The sequence below is a fragment of the Gouania willdenowi genome, chromosome 22 (genome assembly GCF_900634775.1).
Source record: "Gouania willdenowi chromosome 22, fGouWil2.1, whole genome shotgun sequence".
NCBI lineage: Eukaryota > Metazoa > Chordata > Actinopteri > Blenniiformes > Gobiesocidae > Gouania > Gouania willdenowi.
In genome coordinates, this window is record NC_041065.1 from 13,179,304 (window position 1) to 13,201,448 (window position 22,145).

Consider the following 22,145-nt stretch of genomic DNA (forward strand, 5'->3'; position numbering starts at 1 on the left):
CTGGATTGACTTGCAGTTAATGCAACAGCAAAAAGAGAAGAAAAATACTTAAATCACTTCTTAAAAAGATTTCGATTAAATGGATTGTATCATTGTGTGACGAAATGGTCGAGGCATGCCATTTTAGTGATATATACACATGTGATCCAGACAGAAATGCATGATGACAAACATTAACAAGGAACATTTCTATCCACATTTCAGGCATGGATGAAGCCTGTGCCAAAACTTGGAGATTTAAAACTTAATGCTAAACCACACACGCACAAAAAAGAAAATTCAACGAAGCGCCTACTGGATCATTAAACCTCTGTTAAACATATTTTTATTAGCCCATTCTTCTCGTAAAGCACATATTTTGCTAGTATTACATTCTGAGAAAACCATTAAAAATGGGGCTAACTGTGCTGCGTTTCCTATCGCTTGTGTCACAATGAAAATCATGAATAAAGAGGGTAGGAAAACAACAAACTCATTTTGCACGCCTTTCTCTTTTCCATTTCTTTTGTGGTCTCTCTGAATCTTTTTCTCCCACCTCTTTATTTCCCATTTCTGTCCCTCTACGCTGCTTCTTCCTGAGGCCACCTGATACCCAGCACTCCCTCTTAGAGCTGCAGAAACTGAGATTGTGCTTTATTTCACTGCTCATTTTTCTCCTAGATTGGTACCTTCACACTCAGATCCATACCATGTTCCTGTGCAGTGTAGGCAGCGGAGTATAGGAGGAAGGTTATATATTCTCCTTGAGTTAGGACACCTCATGACAAATGATAATGGGTAATCAATAAAGTGGGAAATATAAGGCAGCAAACTTTATGAAGCCAGGAGACATATTACTCCCCAACAACAGTGGTTTCCTTTAACAAAGTCACTACTCGACTGCGCCTAATAATCTGAAGGAAAATCAAAGGACCTGCAACCACATCAGCAATATTGGCAACTTATTCCACTTTAATGGCATTTTGATTGATTTTTCTCCCTCTTCCTAATGGCCGTTTTATAGATTTGACGCTGCTTCTGCAAAACAGTAGTGTGTAATAAACCTCCCCACAGGCAAACGGTGACCATTAAAGCTCTTGTCTTACTAGCGCTCATAATTGGAGGTTGACCACCACCACATTGTGGTCTCTCACATTTCTAGCACAAGCCTGTTCACTCCTGTGTCCTTCAATAATTTTGAATTTTTTTTTTCACATATAGTCGCAATAAGTACCGGGATCCCCTTTTTTCTTCTCTTTCTGAGCGATGGGGTTAGGAATAACTATAAAGAGGTGACCTTGGCGCTGACATTGTGGAATTTCAGCCAAGCATTGACCTGATGAAAATGGAAGGCCGGGCGGCTAATAAATCAGTTTACTCTAATGCTCATTCATCTTAGGCTGTAATGCCATTTGCAGGCCCAGGATTCGCTGCTGTGCACAAACACAGCAGTAAATAACAACAGGGCCCTTGCATCTTTCGCATGGTTGCAGCCTCCAACATCAGCATACATTTATTAAAGACGCCCCCGCCTTGCACAGCAGCAGCACATTTGTGTGACACGTGGAGCTTCTTCCTGCCGCCACACACACACACACACACACACACACACACACACACACACACACACACACACACACACACACACACACACACACACACACACACACACACACACACACACACACACACACACACACACACACACACACACACACACACACTAAGGGCACACACATAAAACGTTCACAGGAAAACAAAAGAGTGCAATCTGAACACCAGACACACAGAACAAAGCCCTGCAGCGCAACTTTGCACCTTGTAAACATTCACCAAATTTACTGTAATTGTCCCATGTTGGCATAAATTCTGAATAAGGCACCATATCACACTGTCAACATCTGAACAAAAAGGAGAAGAATAATGCATATGAATCACTACGTCTCCATTGGGATTTGCTTAAGAAAACAACTAGTGTAAACAAATCACAAACCTGTTTTCATATGCAACCCTGAAACAAGACGCACTGTTTACAGCAGGCACAAATCTAATGCTGCTCCACTTCTCATTGCTTACTCCTATCATTTGTAACTGCTCCTCTTCTTCTCTAGTAGGGTGAAAAAGTCGTTATCTCGCACACAAAAAATTGTCGGCAAACCTCATTAAATAGCAACATTTGTTGCGGGAGTGCTGTAATAAACAATAATGGATGACGATTGTTATTGCGCCTGACACTGATGAGCTCCTCTGCAAGTTTGTTTATTAATTAAAAAACGACTTTTTTCCAGCGTAAGGGTGTGTGTGGGAAGGGGGGGAACTTTCCCCATTTCCTCCATGCAACCGCGCACCCCCCTAAAACACACACACACACACACTTCCCATGCACAAACCATTGAGCTGTGAAGGGCCACTCGTTCATCAAACTTCATGGAGCAAGAGAGAGACAGGTCCTGATAATGTGCGCCGCTAAAGCTGATTTTCCATGATGAATCTCGGAGCATATAAATTGGCTAATATCTGAAAACATTTACAGATACTAGAGGAATTGACTACTTGTGGGACATGATGGATGAGGCTCTCCAACACTGGCCGACAGCTCTGCAAATCTCTGCGGCTGCCTAAAGCCCTCATTGGATTTTCCAATTTACTCCTTTTAAATTTATCCTCCCACTTTGAAAAAAAACAGAGCATGGCAGAGCGGGAGAAAGAGACGGAGGAAAATGGGGGGGGGGAGAACGATTTTTTTCCCCCCTCCAAACTATCAATGGTGCTGTGTAGGTGCTAGTTGATGATATGAGGTGGTATCTCCAGTGCAGCAGCCCAGTCCCTGAAGAGGTTACTGGGGCAGAACTGATCTGCTTCCACCTGATTCTTCCTGATAGCGGTGAGATGAGCCTCTATATGTGCATGTGTGTACGCTGTAGTAATAGTAGATCTAGGGAGGCTCAGCTATGGAGAAAGGCTTTCCAGGTCAGGCCATTAGACTGCAAGAGAGGCTGACTGGAGCTCCTCTCCTGAAAGGGAGTAATTAGTATACTTGTCAAGTGAAGTGCCAGTGTGCTGCTTACCTCCCTTGCACCCACCCCTTACATGTGTGTGCACACACAAGCAAAAGAGTTTGGGGAACGCACACACACGCGCTCCATCTTTTCTTCCTTACACTCTCCTTTGTTGCTAATGAAGTACCTCTTGCTCTCATTATTTGGAAAAAAAAAAAGAATAAAAAAGGCGGCATATAGACTTGAGTGGAGAGGTGGGAGGGAAGAGAGGAACACTTGGAAACAAGACAGAGGAAGCCATAACAATCTTAGTGGATATTAGGAGGAAATTTTGTGATAAAACATAAAACATTCCGTTATCAACATGCTTTATCTACTAAACACTCAAGTTATCATATATTTTCTCAAGACACCAAAGGTTCCGTGCAGACACTAACATTCTCACAAAGTTAACATCAAACACAGGACATTTATAACCTTGCGTACAAGGCTTCTGTAAAGGAATGTGACAATAAATCTTAAAGGCGGTCGAATCACATAGTTACAAAACATGGAGCAGCAATCTAATCTGGAGCTGGGCCTTGGGAAAATGGAAAAGGTCAAATAGCTAGCAAAATTGCCTCCTCAAAAAAAGTATGTCTAAATCTAGAGGCACATCAAGTCCTGTCAAAGGAGGAAGAGAAAAAGATAAAGCGATAGCAGGAAGGGCATAGGAAAGAGCAGGAGCTCCCCCAGTGTGTCTGCAAGAGACTTCTAAGAATCCTTTTCTGAGATTGATATTACCTAGAAAACATGCTTTGTGTATATTTGAAATAGCTTTATGCTAACTATCCTTAACTAATACGATCAATTTACTGACTGACTACTGGCCAAAAATCTTACATTTTTAAATCAAATCAATCTTTATTAATAAAATCGCTTTTCATACATTATAATGCAGCTCAAAGTGCTTTTCCAAAGATAAAAATAAATAAAACATCCATCCTGTACAAACCCCATCCACTGCACACAGACAGGTTAAAATAAGGACAATGGCACATGGCTGGGTACAGAGGATCTAGGTAAGGAGACCTATCAACGAGCAGTCTGGACCAGGAGCAGGACAAAAACCGTGGCCACAGGGCACTGAGACAGAGCCCCCAGTCCAGCAAATTAGCAAAAGCTATTCACCATCACTGAGGGTATGAGACAGCACCACTGCAGCCACGGCCCATCACAGCCCCCGGTGCAGAGGGCTCCCTCAGAGGAAACACTGGGACAGTCATCCTAAAAGATAAACCTAAAACTATAAAAAAACAACATTCCTAAAACTATAAAAACATCATGAAAGATCATCCTAAAACTATAAAAACAGATAAAGATCCTAAAACTATAAAAGCATAAAAAATAACAATTATAAAATTAATAAATAATTCGCTAAAAGCTAAATCAAACAAGTGGATCTTGAGCCTCTTCTTAAAAATATGAAAGTTCTCCACAGCCCTGAGGTGCTCCAGCAAACTTAAGTAGAACGCAATATCATAATTTTCTATCATTTAGATATTGTTAATTCATGTTTGTAAACATTCTGCTAAATTCAATCTAAATTAAAGGCAAATATTTTTACAATTATACATGTTTAACTTTCCTTTCATCTACAGCATACTAACATATAGTCTTAAAGGGGACATATCATATCCCTTTTTCACCTTTTAAAACAGTTCCCTGTGGTCTAAATGACATCGGTGCTGGGGTTTGGTCAAAACATAACATGAATCAAGCAACAGGGAAGGATTATGACAATGTATGACCCAGCTCTTTCAGAGCGCTCATTTTTGGAGTGTGTCCCTGGAGTTGCAAAGACCCCCCCTCTCTTCCGTGGGGTGGCACCAAAGCAACTTAAGTGACTAGATTACATTCAAAATCAATGTAAAGGACGCTAATTCAAGCGAACTCCCTTCAAGTGACCCGACTTGCATGATTCCCGCGAATAGGTCCTTCGCAACCTAGTCCCTCAAAGATGAAAAAATTTAACTTTTCCAGCGACAAATCCCCCGTCCTTCACTGTCTGTAAAGCTGAGGTAGCACCCTCTCCCTCTGGGTGACCTCATACTTAGAGCACAAACAAAGGACTGGATGGGTTTATTTCACATTTTGTGTGCCGGTGGACACTCAAGTTATCTCATATGTGTTGAAAAACACTGCAAAAGTGGATTTTTCATAATATGTCCCCTTTAAGTAAAAAACTAAATATGTAAGCAAAAATATTTTGAAAGGATGGCATGATGAATGTTTATTTTCTAATATTAATAGCACTAATAAACTGATTTAATATTGCTTTTTTGACTCAGAGTGTGTTAAACAGGGTTGCTGCTTTGTGGCGCAATGTTAACAGAACTGTGTCACAGTGCGACAGGCTCAGTGTGGACTTTGCATGTTCTCACTGAGTATGTGCGGGTTTTCTTTTTTTCAATCTGATGTCCACAGTCCAAAAACATGCGTTTGCTTAAGTCTCCAACTTAGCATTATGTGTGAAGGCTCGTGTAACCAATTTTATCCTCTTATTCGCCCCTTGCCTGGTGTCCATTGTTTATTCCACTTTTCCCACTGAGTAAACACCCTGTGACCAGATGGGAAGAGAATATGGGAAATACCATATCAATTTCATAAACAATAAAAAAACAAAACAAGAAAGACCCATGGAAAACAAAAAATTTAATTAAAAAACAATGAAAGTAAAATGAAAATATATGTAAATTATATAAGTTTAAGTTTATTTTAAAAAGTTGAGCATGTGACTGTTTCTGTCCCACATTTCAGTTAAATTTCACAATTCGAAGAATATTTCAGACGTTAATATTATATTTAATATGTGATAAAACCGCATTGAATGCTTTAATTCATTTAGAAGCCTGACCAGATTGTCTTTCATATGCCTGACTGATGCGGTCTCCAATACTTGGGCTGCAGAGAGAGGTAGCAGCAGCTTGTGGGCTGTGTTGTCATGTTGAGGGTGTGGTGGTGGTGGTGGTGGGAGAGAGGGAGAAAGGGGAAGAGAGGGATGGTGGTGGTGGTGGGGGAGAACAAGCAAGCAAGCAAAACAAAACAAGGAAGGTACAGAAAACAATTTAAAACTGTGTATTGATCCAGCACTGGTGATTGTACATATAGTCCAGAGTCCCAGAGGCCCCATTCCTGTGTCTCCTAAATGCAAGGGGAAAGAGAGGGGGAATAAAATAAATAAAGAAAAAAAAAAAAAAAAACAATAGCGCAATGCAAAGCCAAGCCACTGACCCAGTTGGGGGTAATGTCCCTTATATAGAAGTCTATTGATCTTTGCAGAGTGCCTGCCTGCCCCTCCCTCCCTGTGGAGTCCAACTAAAACACACAAATACACATCCCTGCACACTGGCTGCAGTCTGGGGCCCATGACAGATACACCTGCCAATAGCACTGGAGCAACATGTTAGCTAATAGCCAGCAAAGACAATTATCCTTGCATTGTTTATTCTAATATACAGACCAGGAGATTAGACTTTTGCAGCCCACATGTGTAGTATAGGAATTCATGTAGACAACTTTGAGGAGGTAACCACCAATGTCATCAGTACGCCTAAATAGACTACCCAAAAAGGTATTTGTATTATTTTGATCCAAACATAAAATGTGCCTCGTCTCTGAGAAAAAGCTTCCTTCCTCTGATGTTTGCCTATAAGCCTGAAAACAACAATCATCCACCATCATCAGGTACAAATCTATCATGGGCAGTAATAAAGCGCATTTGCACTGTATGGAGATGGACTGATGTGACGTGCTATTATCTGAGACAGAATGCTTCTCCTGGATGAATGCACTGTTCTACAAGCGGCTCTGGCTAGTATTTTGACAGGCAGTGGATAACGGTGGGTCCAAAGCAATCACGTCTTTGACTTTGACAAATGGCTGTGCCGTGGCGAAGTTGGAAATAACACACATCCACTTTAATCTCTTTCTTGATTAAATTGGAGGAGCGTCTTTTTGACATGCGATTTACTCTCATAGTACAAGCTGCTGTGAAGTCACACATACAAAAACGTACCTACCGTGCACACACCAGAGTAGACTTATTGAAATGATTTAAATCAATGACTCTACATAATACTGAAAGGCTTTGGATTGGAGTAAAAAAAGAGACAGGAATATTGTTTGCTTGATAAGCTAAATACTGTGTAAAATTGCTATTGATTAGAGCCTAAAGTTGACTTAAATTTCTGTTTAAAAAAACATAAAAAGTCAGAAGATGAGCTAGCATTGATCCAAACTGCAGAGGAGATGTAGGTAGTCCTTCGAGTACTTCATTGCCCCTTATGAGCCTTGGAATGTAACTGTGATACAACTAAATGTGGGCTCTCTTAATAGCGTTGGTCACACTGGCATCCGGATACATGCACACAGGGAATTCAGGAGACAAACTGCAACTAGGGATGAGTACCAAATTCTGAAATTCTATAGGTACTGACCAAATTCTGTCAGTAAATGGTAAATGGACTTGATTTATATAGCACTTTATCCCAAAGTGCCTTTCAATATCAGCTCATTCACCCATTCACACTCACACACAAATGGGAGAGAGCTGCCATGACCACTGGGATCAACTTATGGTTCAGTGTCTTGCTCAAGGCAAGGCAAGGCAAGGCAAATTTATTTATATAGCGCATTTCATACTCAAGGCAACTCAATGTGCTTTACATGATAAAACATTCAATTGTTTAAAATCAATAAGAACATTTAAATCAATAAGAACATTTAAAATCATCAGTAAAATCAATTAAAATCATCAGTAAAATCATCATTACATCAACAACATGATAAAAAATCTCTCTCTCAATCATATGCAGTAGAGAAAAAAAGTGCCTTTAACTTTGATTTAAAAATGTTCACATTGGATGCTGACTTCAGCTCCGCTGGCAGTTTGTTCCACTTCTTTGCAGCATAACAACTAAAAGCAGCATCACCATGTTTACTGTGAACTCTGGGCTCCACTATCTGACATAGACATGTATAAAGTGCGTCCACGTCCATCATGGGAAATCACGCCACAATATTTGTGGCGAGAAGAGCCCAGCCATTGGCAGGAAAATTTCTAATCCTGGTTAATCCTGGTACCTGGTTAAGCAAACATTAGCGACTTGTCGTCTGCAGCCACCAGCACGGGATAAGAAATAGTTCCAACATTTGCTGACGTAGCAACAACGACACGATCCAAATAAACATTGTGTTTAAGATGACGTTAGCTTGGTGTTTTAACGTGCATTAGTTACCATTTTCAGCTTGGTTCCTCCTATTTTGTGACGTTAAAGTAAATGCTTGTTTTCATTTACAGGTCCAACGGAACCCTGAAGTTAAAGTTAGAGATGCAACAGTGATTCCCTTTATAAAAACCAAGGAGAGTATTTGTCCCATCAGAGGGCTGATGAGCGTCACGTAGAGCTGCGTATAAATGTTTATTAGAAAGGAAATATTCAGCATAGTTGAAGTTAAGGGTTTCACGTTAAAGAAATTTATGAAACAACTCCTTTCTACGGAGGATGGGAACATCATTTTAAAGTTTTTTCAATTACACCCCAGTTCTGTGCAACAACTTTTTTCTTCTCCTGTTTTTCCTTTCAGTTTCTTTTTTGTAAGTATTCCTTTTATTTCAAGTATGAACACTTTAAGGACATTGAGTTTGGAAGAAAATGTGCTTGTATTGTTAAGGAATGTTTTTGAACACTGCTGAAAACATAATAAAATACTAATTGAAAAAAAAAACGAAATGTATTAAACAAATGCAATATTACAATACCAACAGTTGGATGTTGTTTTGACATGTTCGTTGAGATTTATATATTGAGAAATAAATGTGAGGTTTATTATTTAATATGTATTATCAAGCACACAAAAGTACAGAAAATGGGTACCGTTGAGGACAGACACCCATTACGATAGGTATCTATACTGTATTGGTTCAAATGTGAAAAGATTGGGTACAATTGGAATGATGAAAAGGACAGAGAAGAAGAAATGGAAGAATGGTACTCACGTGTTTCACCGTCCCGTTCCTGTAGGAACCTGTCCAGGATGATACGGGCCATCAGAGCAGGAGACAAATCCACCTTTGCAAAGATGTTACCAAAACAAAAAGGGATGAACTTATTAGTATGAGGCTATCACATCCAACGGAAGAAAAAAAAAAAAAAAAACAAGAACTACTTCATAAACACAAAAGTGTGGGTGATTATTTTTCACTCTAGGGAAAACCTCACATTTCCAGCAAGAAAAGAAAAAAAAAGGACTACCATAGTTATGTAGCCCCTCTACCTTCGGGTGATGTCACAAAGATAATAATGATAATCGCAAAGGCTCGAAATTATATTATGGCATTTCAAAACCTTGACCCAACTTTTGACAATTCCTCTGCAAATTGCTCTTTGAAATCCTACTTTGCAATAACCTTTCCCCCAGGAACACGAGCTCACCCATTATGCAGCTGAGAAACCAGGCTGAATTGCCTTCGCCTCTGTCAAACAGAGAACTCCGGTCTCTCATCTTGCAAGAAAAAGCAGCACACACTGTGCCCGGGCATGAGACAATGGAGAGCTTTAATCATAGAATGATCACTGAGGCAAAAATGCAAGAAAAAGAGAGGACACACCCGAGGGACTCTGAGGATGCAGCAGTTAATGAGAGGCAAAGAACCTGTGACTGCGGCACTTTTTGAACTTGGATATAGTGAGAGAAATCTTTTTGGTTTGTGTGCAAACAGTCTTTGACAGAAGGTAAGAGTGCACTGACACATGGTGCTGAAGATAGCAATGAGTTTAGAAAGGCGTAAAAATACACACAGACATCACCAATGAACATAAAACAATATTAAGAATAACCTGTTGTAAATAACCTACAGACAATGTAAAGAAATCATTTAATTCCAAGTCTAATGAATAATTGCATCTACTAGCTTTATTTGTTTATTAGCAATACATTTGGCTAATACTTGAACACATTTGCTAAAACTAAGACCTGTAACTCGTTGCTGTAAAATACACTAGTCTATAAAGAAGAATCTACAACATTGGTTCAAATTTTTGCCAGAGTCAATGTCAAATATAATGACCATTCCAAAACATAGTCATTCATTTCTCATCATTAGCATGATTTCAAAAAAATTCCATCCAAAGTGAAACCTCTTTAGCTTGAGATAAACATGCATCTACCTAATTTTATACTGCCTTTTTCTTGTAGTTACTTATTCTGGTTAAATTATATTATTTCTTTACTTTCACTCCTTTCAAAATCTGGGTACCACATTTAGTTTCCCTTTCACGTAGTTCAAAGTGATGGTTACGATAATAAATCTTTACAAGCTTTAACAATATTCTGTTCTAGATTATTTTCACGTCTATATTTCTTCTTTAAGTCTTAAGGTTCTCCAAATGTATTCACTTTAAACTCTATTCAGCTCATAGGCTTGCTGTTCTTCCAAACCTTTGATTGTGAGCAACAATCTAATTCTTGGTAACCTGCCTCTGAGCTGAGACATGAAAAATGGCAACATTACCGAGGCAGGCCCAGCCTGAATAAGGACCACCTGATTAGTTCAGGTACTTAGATCTCCCTAATTCTCATATTAATCATGACTGCATCTCCAGTCTTCAGTCAGACACTTCGTGAGGTGAGCGTGTGACTAAGACTCACAGAGCAGTGAATTTATGCAGAAAATAATTATTGTTGAGTTGAGCTTGGTTTTTTGTTATTTTTCAGCTTCTGCAGCTAATGGGTGCCATATGTACTTTAACGGCACATGTTGTTGGTAAGTATGTAAAAGTACTCTTTGCAGATAGCACCTAATAAAGCATGCAAGACTTAGCAAAATGACATATAAAACCCCCTTTCTTCGACTTCTTCAGGAGGGAAAAAAAGAATACTTTTCATCATTGGTAATCATTTTCCTCTGTTGGGGATATATTGTCTCATAAAAGGGTGAAACTGCATCAATTAGCAGTCTCAGCGACCATGAGTGCTTAGTTTAAATGTTAAGTAGCATATTAAAATGACAGCTAAATGGTTCATAGACAGTTATCTCTGCACTGCATTTAATCCTTTGAAGAAAGAAAAAGTGTCAAAAAAAAAAAAAAAATAGAAATGAATATTAGCAGTCGACTTTTTCTGGTTCTGCGAATGCTTTTAAACTGCTCAACTTTTAGATGTGTGGAGAAAAAAAAAAAACTTAAAATCTTATTGCTGAGAGGAAACTTGTAAAAGGTCACAGTCTATTTTAAAGAAAGGAAAATTTGAAAGAGAAAACGCATGTTAATACCTGCTTAAAACTGAGCATAAAACCTACGGTATTTAGAAAGATCTTCAAAGGTACATTATCTTTTTATTATTTTTGGACTGGCAAAAGATTGTAGTATAAAAATCATACATTATAATTCATTATAAAAAACAATAGCTTTTCAGTAATGCACTGATGAAAATCTGTATTCCCGCTGAACAAAGTAAAGTATTCTATAGCAGCAACACAACAGCAACCTGATCTGCTGAAACTGCATTTAACTTGACGACAATTGCAACCAAATCAAACACCATGCACTGCCTTTGTTGACCTGCTAAAGTCAATAACTGATGAAGTCCCGAAGAGAAGAATTAACCGGTGACCCCATTCTCACCTGTCCACAGTTTGTAGCAACTCTGATTGAACTGCAATTTGGAAAATGACATAATAAAACACAAAAAAGTATTTTCACATCTGCCTAATGGAGCGGTGAGCTAATTACATGAAATAATTGATAATGGACCAAACCGTTTTACCAATTTTGATAATCACTAACAGACAGAGGAGAATATAAAAGCATCAGCCAACTCCTATACTGGCATTGATAGAAAGAAAGCATTAAAAAGACTATGGTTTCTTTATTACCTCATTGGCCAACTGCAGCAGGACAGGAGCATTGGGCTGTGCCTTGGACTCACTCAGGTACCTTCATTAGAACAAAAGACCACAGAAGAAATGTATGAACACACAGACTAGATGGGCAGAATAGGTGGAGGAGGGCTAGACCAGGCTAGCCAAGACATGCTAATGTCCCTGATGACTTTGCCCTGTGTGGCATATGGCAGACTCTCTGTGGTTAAAACACAACTGCTTGAGGAGCTTCAAATTTCCTTTAAACAAGATAAACATGTGATAGTTAGTGAACCCTTGCCGCCAAAATGCCTTTTTCCCTCTTCAGGTAAAACCCCAGCTCCTGTTATATCTTACCGAGATCATCCGCGAGGTTTAGCCGTTTTAAGTGGATTAGAAGTGCATTATCCTGTTTTATTTTTCCCAGAACTATACCTAATAAGCTGTAGAAAAGCTAATTGCAATATGCAAAAAGGCTTTCCTCTGCATGGCCTGCTTGCTTTCATTTTTTTTCTTTTTAAGTTAGCCAAATTCATTGAATTACAGATAATCATCCCATCATAAGCTTGTACAAGGCAAATGCCGAATAATTGCTAATTTGTTTATTTTGCTGCTTCTAGTTTGATACGGAGAACACAGATTTAACTCAGCAGGTGCAAGCTGAGGTCTGGAATGAATCTTGGGGATGGAAATTTGTTTGGGGGGGATATTATAACTGTCATGGTGGCCCACCTCCTCACTAATGCCACTTTGGTAAGTACCTTCCTAACAGTGGAGAACAAAGGCCAAGATAACATGATGTTTTTTTAAATCCGAATTAGCTATTCCGAATTAAATTATTCGGAATTAAAGTGTTCTGCTTCATGTTTATATAGAAATAGTAATATGGGGCGAACGTGACATATCACATCTATCAGAAAAAAACACAACAAACCTTTTACTGTTGGCTCCAACATAAAAGACCACATGAGAACTGTTTTCACTTTTATTTTGATTGTAGTTTTGAAGCAGCAGCTGGACAATAACACACGGTTTCACTTTGGTTCGCTAAGCAGGAGAAGGAAATAGGAACTAATTACCGGTAAATAAAACCCAGTAAAACTCCAGAAAGCTATCCCCAGGAATAAATATCTGCTCTCTGATAAAGACATTAGCTCAAACAACTGGTACAGTGATAAACTTGGTGATAATACAGCCTGTGCAGCAGGTCTCTGGGTTTAAGTCCGGGATGAAGCATGTTCCGTTTGCTGATGTCCGTGTATGTGTATAATAAGTCCATCTGTCCGTGTGAATGTCGGCCTGTTTATGCCTCTGTTCATCCACTCTTTTCAATACATCCATGTCTTCTAAGGCTCTTAGAAAATTAAATAAAAAGTCTCAGCTCGAGTCCAGGCCGCCATCTTGGATTATGTCGTCACCGCGCTTCATCGCGATTGGCCTAGCATACGCAGAATGGCCGGAATTAACTTGAAGCTAAATTACACATTTACAAGATGGAGGAATTATTTAATTCAGAATGACATTTGCATTAGGAATTAGGAGGATTTAACTTTTATTCAAAATTAAAGAAGAATTAAAGCTCCCATGTTAACGTGGCCAAAGGGAGCATACAACAAAATGAAGCAAACTGAAAAAAGAGAATGACTCAACACAGAGACTGGACATAGAAAAGTATATTAACTAAAATATTGCATTACCTTTGGTAGTGGTGCTCAATTACATCTGGTGCATGATGTCTTGATATTGTCCGTTTGGTCCTTTTCTGTCATGTATAGTGCAACAAGGTCAAAAGCATAATACTTGTGACTGTAAAAGGCAAATATAGCCTGACATGCATCTGTTTCATAAAACCATTTTTTTGTAGTACATTCCATCTCCAGTTCAGAGTGCAAAATTCACAGTGCCAACCCCCTTTTCCAGCCTTTCTTCTGTATGAACAAGCGCCAGAGATTTAGGGTCAGAGTAATTTGATTTTAATAAGTCTGCTAGTGGTCAAAGTGTGCCGAGACAACCTTGTTCAAGTCCACCAATCTCCTTCAGTTCAGCTCCCCCCCCCAAACATCATATTCATTTCCCCCATTTTGATCAACAGCGGCATTATTATTATTCCACACTCGAGGGTTTCAGTGCAATTCAATTGTCATTACTTGTGAGAGGGAAGGAGACAAAGGATAAAAAGTGGAAGAACATTGCTTAAAAACAACTTATTTAAAAGTACTACACACAAAAAAATTGTAATTCCACAGAGACGGGCACTGTGAGTGACACCTGTCAGCAGGATGATAAATGACTCCATTTTCTGCCTGTGCTGCCTTCTGCCACTGGCAGCAGTGGCCATTTATCATCATCTGCTGTCAGCCGTGGAAAGCAGCAGTGACAGTGCGAGTCAGCAAACATTTAGCACACGCAGCCGCACTACACGGGGAAATTATTATTGTCAGAATAATAATGGTTTAGCATAATTTATTACAGGTCCACCAAATAAGCAGGGGCTAGATGTTATTAGACAGATGGATGGGAAGGCTTGGCAGACATCCACTGAGGCTCAGGCAGGCAAAGGCCCTCAACGTGAACGAGCAGAGGAGGAGGAGAAGGAGGAGGAGGAGGTGGTAGGGGGGCATTCTCCAAACCAATCAGAAAGCTGGCAGTTCAATTACAAAGAAATAAAGGGACATTCATCATTCAATTAGGCACCTGTCAAGGCTCACAAAGGAAGAAAACTTCTAACCTGGTACTCCAGGGAGAAGATGCTCAGAAGAGTGGACTGCGAGTGACTGGAACAAATAAAAGAAGGACAAAGTTAATTACCAGAGTGCATTGCACAGAGACAAAGGGAGAGCGGAGCTTCAAAGCTGGGGCCAGCTGCCCTGTAATCTAAAAGAACATGAAAACAAGTGAGCCAAAGTTGTTCCAGATGAACACCTCTGACAAAGGATTCCTGCCATGATGCTGAAGGACTTGATGTCTAGGTCAGTTTGAGTAAGAAGGTATGAAAGATTAGAAAATAAATCAACTCTTCATTGTTTGCTTTCCCTGCCATTCATACAAGTTCTCTCAGTAGTTTCTGCAACTGCCGAAACAGGTGAGAGTTTCCTCTTTTTGACTGTCAATTATATCATAACAGCCACTTTCTCCTCCCCTGCTTCCCCAGCAACTGATGGATTTTGAAAAGAAACTGGGACTTCTGGAAGTTGGTCAATTCACTGGGTTGCTACGTCCAGTCAATGTCTAACACCTGGCATAAAGGAAAAGCTGGAAAATGGGGGTCACCAACTGGTCCCTTTGAATTTCCTCTCACAGCCCTGTTTAAATAGGTGACAAATAATATTCTAAATAGATGGTGCACCTCTCAACCACTGGACATACAAAATGCATTCTCCACTGTTTTATGAATTGTATAGCTTTAAAGACATGTAATTAGAAGTTACCCAGTTTATGTTGATATAAATAGCTACTGAAAATTTGCTTTAAAATTCATAAATCATCGTACATCAAGAAATGGCCTTGCAATATGGAGACAAATGCAATTGGTTCGGAAACATACATTTCTGTAAGAACACTGAATTCAAAAATGTCCTAGAAGCTGGAACAGTTCCGCTTAATCTGTCAAAATAAATAACTTTTGTTTCTCTATTTTTCCGCACAAACGACACCATCTTTGATGTCCTCTTCTTTGGGAGTTTTAGTCAATGACTTTCATGGAATTTAGAAGTTCACCTACAACAAGAGATGACTCAAATGTTTGAAGTTACCGAAAACATTGGAAGAACTCTCAGAAAAAACATGCTGTTACCTCAACGTTAATTTACAATGATGCTTTGGGATGAAGGGGCCACTGCAATTAAGTGGGCCATTAAATGGTCAACTGTCAACATGTGGGCACTTAAGGGAGGGGGTAAATTTTTTCCACACTTGAACCTTGCACGTGAGCATTTCGACAACATTACGGACTTATTGTTGGCATGGGACTGCAGCGATCCCCCTGTTGGAGCAGACATCTGTTAGGTTTTAAATGGATTACTCTGTATAATGAGCATGATTACTGCCTAATTGCTAAATCTTTACTCCGTTAAGTTTAAAGGGATCTAAACTATCCTTAACATCTATGAAAACATATCTGTTTCAAAAATACTAAAAGCATTTTAGGGACTTGTTTTCATTTTCATGCCTCAATCAGATCATTATTCTGACGTGAAAACTGAACAAAATTAACAAAACATGTAAAGATATTAAATAAAAACGGTCTGAAATAGTGCAATAAAAAAAGGTGTGGGAACAAGAAAAAGAGCAAGTGCAGCAAACAGAACGAAAACTCTGAGTCTGTCAGCTTCCATACGGCCTGAATTCTCTTTTTTTATCTATCCGACATTAACAGTAAGTTATTGCCAGATTTGCATTAAGACATATACAACCTGTACTCTCCTGGGAAACATTTTCCCACTTCCAGGTAAAACATGCAGTCAATTCTAGGCTTATGGAGAAGATGTGATCTGTGTGCTGAACAGAACATGGTGTTTTCAATTCATTTGCCCTTTTTTGAGCTCATATGGCCTGCATTCAAAAGCGTGCTGATTCTGTGTAGTTAGAAACCATTTTAAAAGTTTAACTGAACTTCCCAAGAAAACAGAAATACAGCAGTGGATTTATTTACAATACTTGTCCGACACAAATACTAATCAACAGAACTAATAGACCAAACATAGGCAACTGGCGGCCCAGAAAACAATTTAGGGGTGTCCCGATCGGTCCGATATTAGCCTGAAAACGAATATCGGATTCAAATTTCCGGATTTTCCGATTTATTTATTTATTTATTCATTTTTTCAATTCATTTTTCATTTACTTTATCATTATTATTATTTTATTATTCAGTTGTAGAATACTGTAGATATTATGTTGAAGGTTAAAAATTATGTAACCAATTGGTTAATAATAAATAAGTCAGTTTTTCTCATACCTACTGTTGCTGACTATTGTTCTCTGTTTGGGAAACATCACCTCATCAAGCCTTTTTTAACATTCCACACTACAAAATAAGTGATTATTATTTTTTATTAAAAAAAGAGAGAGAGTATGATTTATGCTGATATCGCATCAATATCGGTATCGGGCGATATGCAAGGCTGCAATATCGGTATCAAATTGGAAATGAAAAAGATGTATCGGGAAATCCCAAAAAAAAAATCTCCAAATATTGTATTTCAAGAAGTTGGAACGGATATAAAGCCTGACATAATACAAAGACAGACGCAACAACCACTTGAACAAACAGACTATGAAAACACAAAAAACAACACATTACAGAATAGCTCCAAAGAAACAAAAACTCAAAACTACACAAAATGACAGAAAAATACCAAAAACAACAACAAAAATACAAAAAGTGACCCCAAAAACGCACAAAGAAAAATACACAAAATTACAACAAGAACACACAAAATGACTAAAAACTGACCAAACAACAAAACCACAAAGACAAAAAAGGACAAAACCCATCCACCCCGTATTAATGCTCATATCGGTCATTATTCTAAATGCTGACATAAATGTTGATCATGTGGCCCTAGGATCAGACACAATCATATTTTTGTTGTCCTTGCTGTGATAGAGTTGCCCATGTCTGTAATAGACCATGTCATTACAGTACCAAGCATTACTTGCTTTGTAAAGTAAAATATTAGTCAATTTTTTGTGGTTCATAATTTCTTTAAATCACAAAAAATATATAAATTACCAAAGCTGCAGTTCTGCAAAAACTATTACACTGACCTTTGTGTGAGCAGAAGACAAGAAAAAAAAAAAAAACTCTCCTCTTGGATATAATTTAGAACATGAGAAAACAGAAGGTTGTGAGACAGAAGAGTGGTTAGGGAATCATTCACTCTCAACCTAATTACCCTCCCTTACAACATATGACAGCATTAATATGGACAGAAACCCAAAATAGTAAAGCAGCACATTGAATTAAAAACAATTAGCGACTTTCACTTTGTCTCTGGGTGGGTAAGGCTGTCTTGTCATTTGCTACAGGCTGGTATAGTAACTAATTGAAGTTTGAAATGCTTTCTTTGGTAACACTGAGGAATCACTGTCTGAAGCATACTTGGGGGAAGGCTACAACACAAAAAACAACAACAAAGAAACTTGAATTTTCCATCAAACTAATTAATTGGAGGTAGGGGAAATATAAACGATTAATTATATTCTGAATCTTGCTATTTACAATTAATTAATTATAAACAATAGCTGTAATTTAGGTAATGAAAGCCACCTGGCTAATGGCATTGGTATCATATGTTGTGATGGCACTGAGCATTTGGCAGATCTGCATGCAGAGAGTGTTATATGGGCTCTTCGGGGCATGCAACTGGCTAATTGAGGCAGAGCACATATTTTCACTGAAGGCGATGAAACCATTTTCAAATGCTACCATAATGAATGTTAAGTTGAACTCTAACTATGTAAAGAAAAAGGTCTGAATTTCAATGCGTACAGCACCCATACTATTACAAATATTAGCAGCTGCAAATTGACAATTTATAAAACTCTTAGGCCATTAATCAAGATGACAATATTTTAAACATTTGCTTTTTGATGAATCAATTATTTCCAAAGTGAAAAACAGCTAAATGTGCCTAAAAAGCTGGAAATGCAAATGTTGCTAATTATACATGCTGATAGGCAAAATGCTAACATCTGTTTCCCAGCTAAGCTCACCGTCATCCGCGGCAAAACAAATGCACAGTATATTAAAAAAAATGCGTTAATGTATAAATGTGATATATTTTGACAGCAGTAGGAAACAAACACACAACTCAGTGTGTCACAAAGCTACAAACAAATACTTGCTCAATGAGCACACGGTCTAAATTGGTTTTGCTTTACTTCTTAGCAAAATTAACACTAGTCATTGTTTAAAGAAATAAACTAACTAACTGAAGGGCTATATATTTTTTTTTAATTTTATGTTGGAAAGTATGTTTTAGAAAGTAAAGGTTTTCATATTGAAAATAAATTTGTAACAACTAAGAATGCATTTGACGGTCTTCTATAATAGTGACCCCCACCCTTTACCCATAATCCTTCCTCTAAAGACCATAGAAACCTTAAAGCCCGTAAGGAACATGGACAGAGATGACTTTAGCGGAACAGGGCATCTCACTTCTTACCGTTGTCTTAATAGATAGAAAAAAATATTACAGCGACCATGCTCCCTTCACTTAATTACATTCTTTAAAATGTCTGTCTGTTGAGGTGCCCCAAGTTGTCAGGACTGTTATATAACGGTCGTAAAATGCGAGAAAAGTCCCCGCAATCATCACTCTAATTGTGATTCGTCCTGAAAGCTTGAGATCTTCATGACTGTGTCTGTGGCAAAGCATCCTACATCTATTATGCTGTGTTGCCACTGTTATTGTGTAATTACTGTCATTGCCGCGCCTGCAAACTCTCACATAAAGCTAAAAATGAGGTTAGTGTTATCCATCAAGCAGCGAGTGTCCACTGGTCGGGCAGAGAAACACATTACACTGACCAATTGCTTTCTTCCCCAAGCGTGGCTGGAGAACGTGTACAATTTTAAGCTATTCTTTTACATTCTTCTCGTGTATTTGATCTCAGTATGCAAAGAGAACCTCAGGCTGCGTATGTATTAGCGCTAGATTTGACTAGCTGAAGTGTGGCCAGTGCTCCTTGTTGTAGGTTCCCTGCTTTAGGCTTTGGATATTGTTAATTTTCTTAAATTCTTACTTTCTCTGCCTTTTTTTTTTTTTTTTTTTTTTTTTTTTTTTTAAAATCACCCACTCTTTCCTATTTGTCATTTTATTAAATCACTTCTTTGTGCATAAGTTTCTAAACCTCTTTTTTTATATATATAAATCATTTTACCTTTTGTCAATCACTTGTAAAATCATGTAAAGCACTTTGGCATACAAATACATTTTTTGATTGATTGATTAAAAAATTCCCACATTCTACTAAAACACAAGATTACTGTGGTTTGTTTACTTTGTTATATTCCTATTGAGTTGAAATGGTCATACCCAAAGCAAGTATGTAAGTATTCCCAGAGGTAAAGTACATTTTTCCAACTACAATATTTTTAGAATTAGGGATGCACCAAAATTAAAATTCATGGTCGAAAACAAAAAACAATGAGAAAATCAAAGCCGAAACCCTGAAATACATCGATATGCAAATTATTAGTCCCATTGCACCAACCATATTATATTGTATATATTGTATTATCGCGAGCCGATAACCGTTTATCGTCTATCATCCCACCTCTAGTAATCACTGCCACAGTTTGTCAAACATGTGCCTTTGAAGTTTAAATTGCATATGTGGTAGTGGTAACTGTTAAGGAAGTAGGCTTGTCATCGGAGGGTCACCAGTTGGAATCCAACCTGGGCCATCATTGTGGGATGTTGGGCAGGTTTAACCCTAACTGCTTGTATTGTACTTTGCTTTGGATAAAATAGTTGGCTAAATGAAATTGTAATCTTGTAAATATGCAGCTATAATTTAGAAAAATCATGGAGTAACGATAACGACAAAGGAAGAAGAGGAAAAGGATTCTGTAAAATAGTGAACAGCGAGCTAATAGCCACGGGTTTTTTCCAGTGAGCAGTGCCATGCTTAGCTCAGTGTTTTTGGCTCAATGAACCAAAAAGGCTTTGCAATCTATAGAGTATGCTTGGACAACATCTCAACAATATGAGGAGGAAATGGTCATTCTTGTGCTTCCTAATCAAGTAATTGATTGCATCTATTATTCATGAACTCCTTAGCCTGACGTAAAGTTGTGAACTCAGCACAGCATCTCTTCTTTCTACATTACTCCAAACTGCTTAACCACAGAAAGCTTGGAAAGTAGTTTCCCTTCTTTTAGCCTTACTATGGCCACGTTTACATGGGAGCTTTAACTCCTGTTTAGTTCAGAATAAAAGTTAAATTCCTCTTTAAACTGACCTTGTAAACACTTAATTCCTAATGCAAATTTAATTCTGAATTAAACTTAAACCCGAAGTAGGTGGCTGGTTTAATCCATTTTTAATTTCGAATTAAAATATTCCACTTTCTAATAAACACTAACTTAATTCCGGTCTGGTGACGACATAGTCCAGGATGGCCGCCCAGACTAGAGCCAAGACTATTTATTAAATAAGACACTTAAAATACATGGATACAAAGAAAAAGTTTGTTGCGTGTTTTATCTCGATAGACGTCACACGTCTCGTTCTCCCCCATCCAATCAGAACCTTTCCCAACCCCTAGACTTAAAACGAAATTGAATAAAGCCGAATAAATTGGTTTTCCATATAACTATTTCCATATAAAGATGAAGCAGAACACTTTGGATTAATTTAATTCAGAATAACTGATTCTGAAATAAAAAAAACATCATGTAACAGTGGCCAATGTATCAGGCACCGCCAAATGGCAGTTTGAGCAGCGTTCATGACGGGCAGTCAGAAGTGTGAGCCTAAGCATTGGACACTTCAAAACTGCCACCACACACTCCACAAATATTGTGGCTACAAGTAATACCATGTACCAAGAAAAGTGTACTACAAATCTACCTTCACCAGAGCTACATACAACAAAGCAAGGATAGGTATATCATTCATTAATCATTCATTAAGAAAATGTAAACTTATCTTTGAGAAGCACAAAAAGCAAAACAGTGCTAAGTGCTTAAGAACAATCATTGGCTAACATGTCTTAATTATGTTTACCAATGTTGTTGGTTATAGCTTCAGAACAAGGGACAGGAGTTGTAAACTAGCATTAGCTATATACTCTATGTGCATCACATCAGCTGCAAACTTTTGTGTCAATATTGAATCATGGCATTGTCCCTGTCAAATAAATAAAATATGTAAAGTTCTTGAGCAGGAGAGTTACATTCCACATGCTATGATTCTTGTAAACCCTGACAAATATTAAGAGTTCAACCAATCTCTAGGAAGCCTTTATAGCTTCATCTGAAATATCACCATCAATAACAAAGCATCTGCAGCCAAGAAATCACCATATCAATGACACATGCCACAGCAAGCCTGCTCCGCGCTTACATTTCAAAGATCATGCTAGATAAACCCGAATAACAGAGAAATTAACAAATGCTTGACATTTGCTCAACATCCATTATTCTGACACTTCTTCAGAATTTCAAAAGGCTGAACGCATGCTTAATCAACATTCATATTCCCAGAGCGCGCACCAGCACCATATTGCAGCCCGCCTCAGTGCTGATGAAAACG

The 22,145-nt window shown here is 38.2% G+C and overlaps 1 protein-coding gene across 11 annotated transcripts in view; it reads right to left on the bottom strand.

The window, feature by feature from the left end:
- cdin1 (CDAN1 interacting nuclease 1) overlaps nucleotides 1-22,145 on the bottom strand; it is a 75,849-nt gene that overhangs the window by 40,994 nt on the left and 12,710 nt on the right. For 6 of the 11 annotated variants that reach the window (XM_028439049.1, XM_028439053.1, XM_028439052.1 and 3 more), the window contains exons 3-6: nucleotides 14,609-14,654; nucleotides 13,578-13,642; nucleotides 11,896-11,956; nucleotides 9,019-9,091 (exon numbers count right to left, since the gene is read on the bottom strand). In XM_028439049.1, coding sequence (XP_028294850.1) covers nucleotides 9,019-9,091; nucleotides 11,896-11,956; nucleotides 13,578-13,642; nucleotides 14,609-14,654 — 245 coding nt within the window. Of the gene's footprint in view, nucleotides 1-9,018; nucleotides 9,092-11,895; nucleotides 11,957-12,814; nucleotides 13,235-13,577; nucleotides 13,643-14,608; nucleotides 14,655-22,145 lie in introns of those variants that run through there. The other 5 variants (XM_028439055.1, XM_028439054.1, XM_028439058.1 and 2 more) reach the window with 4 other exon arrangements.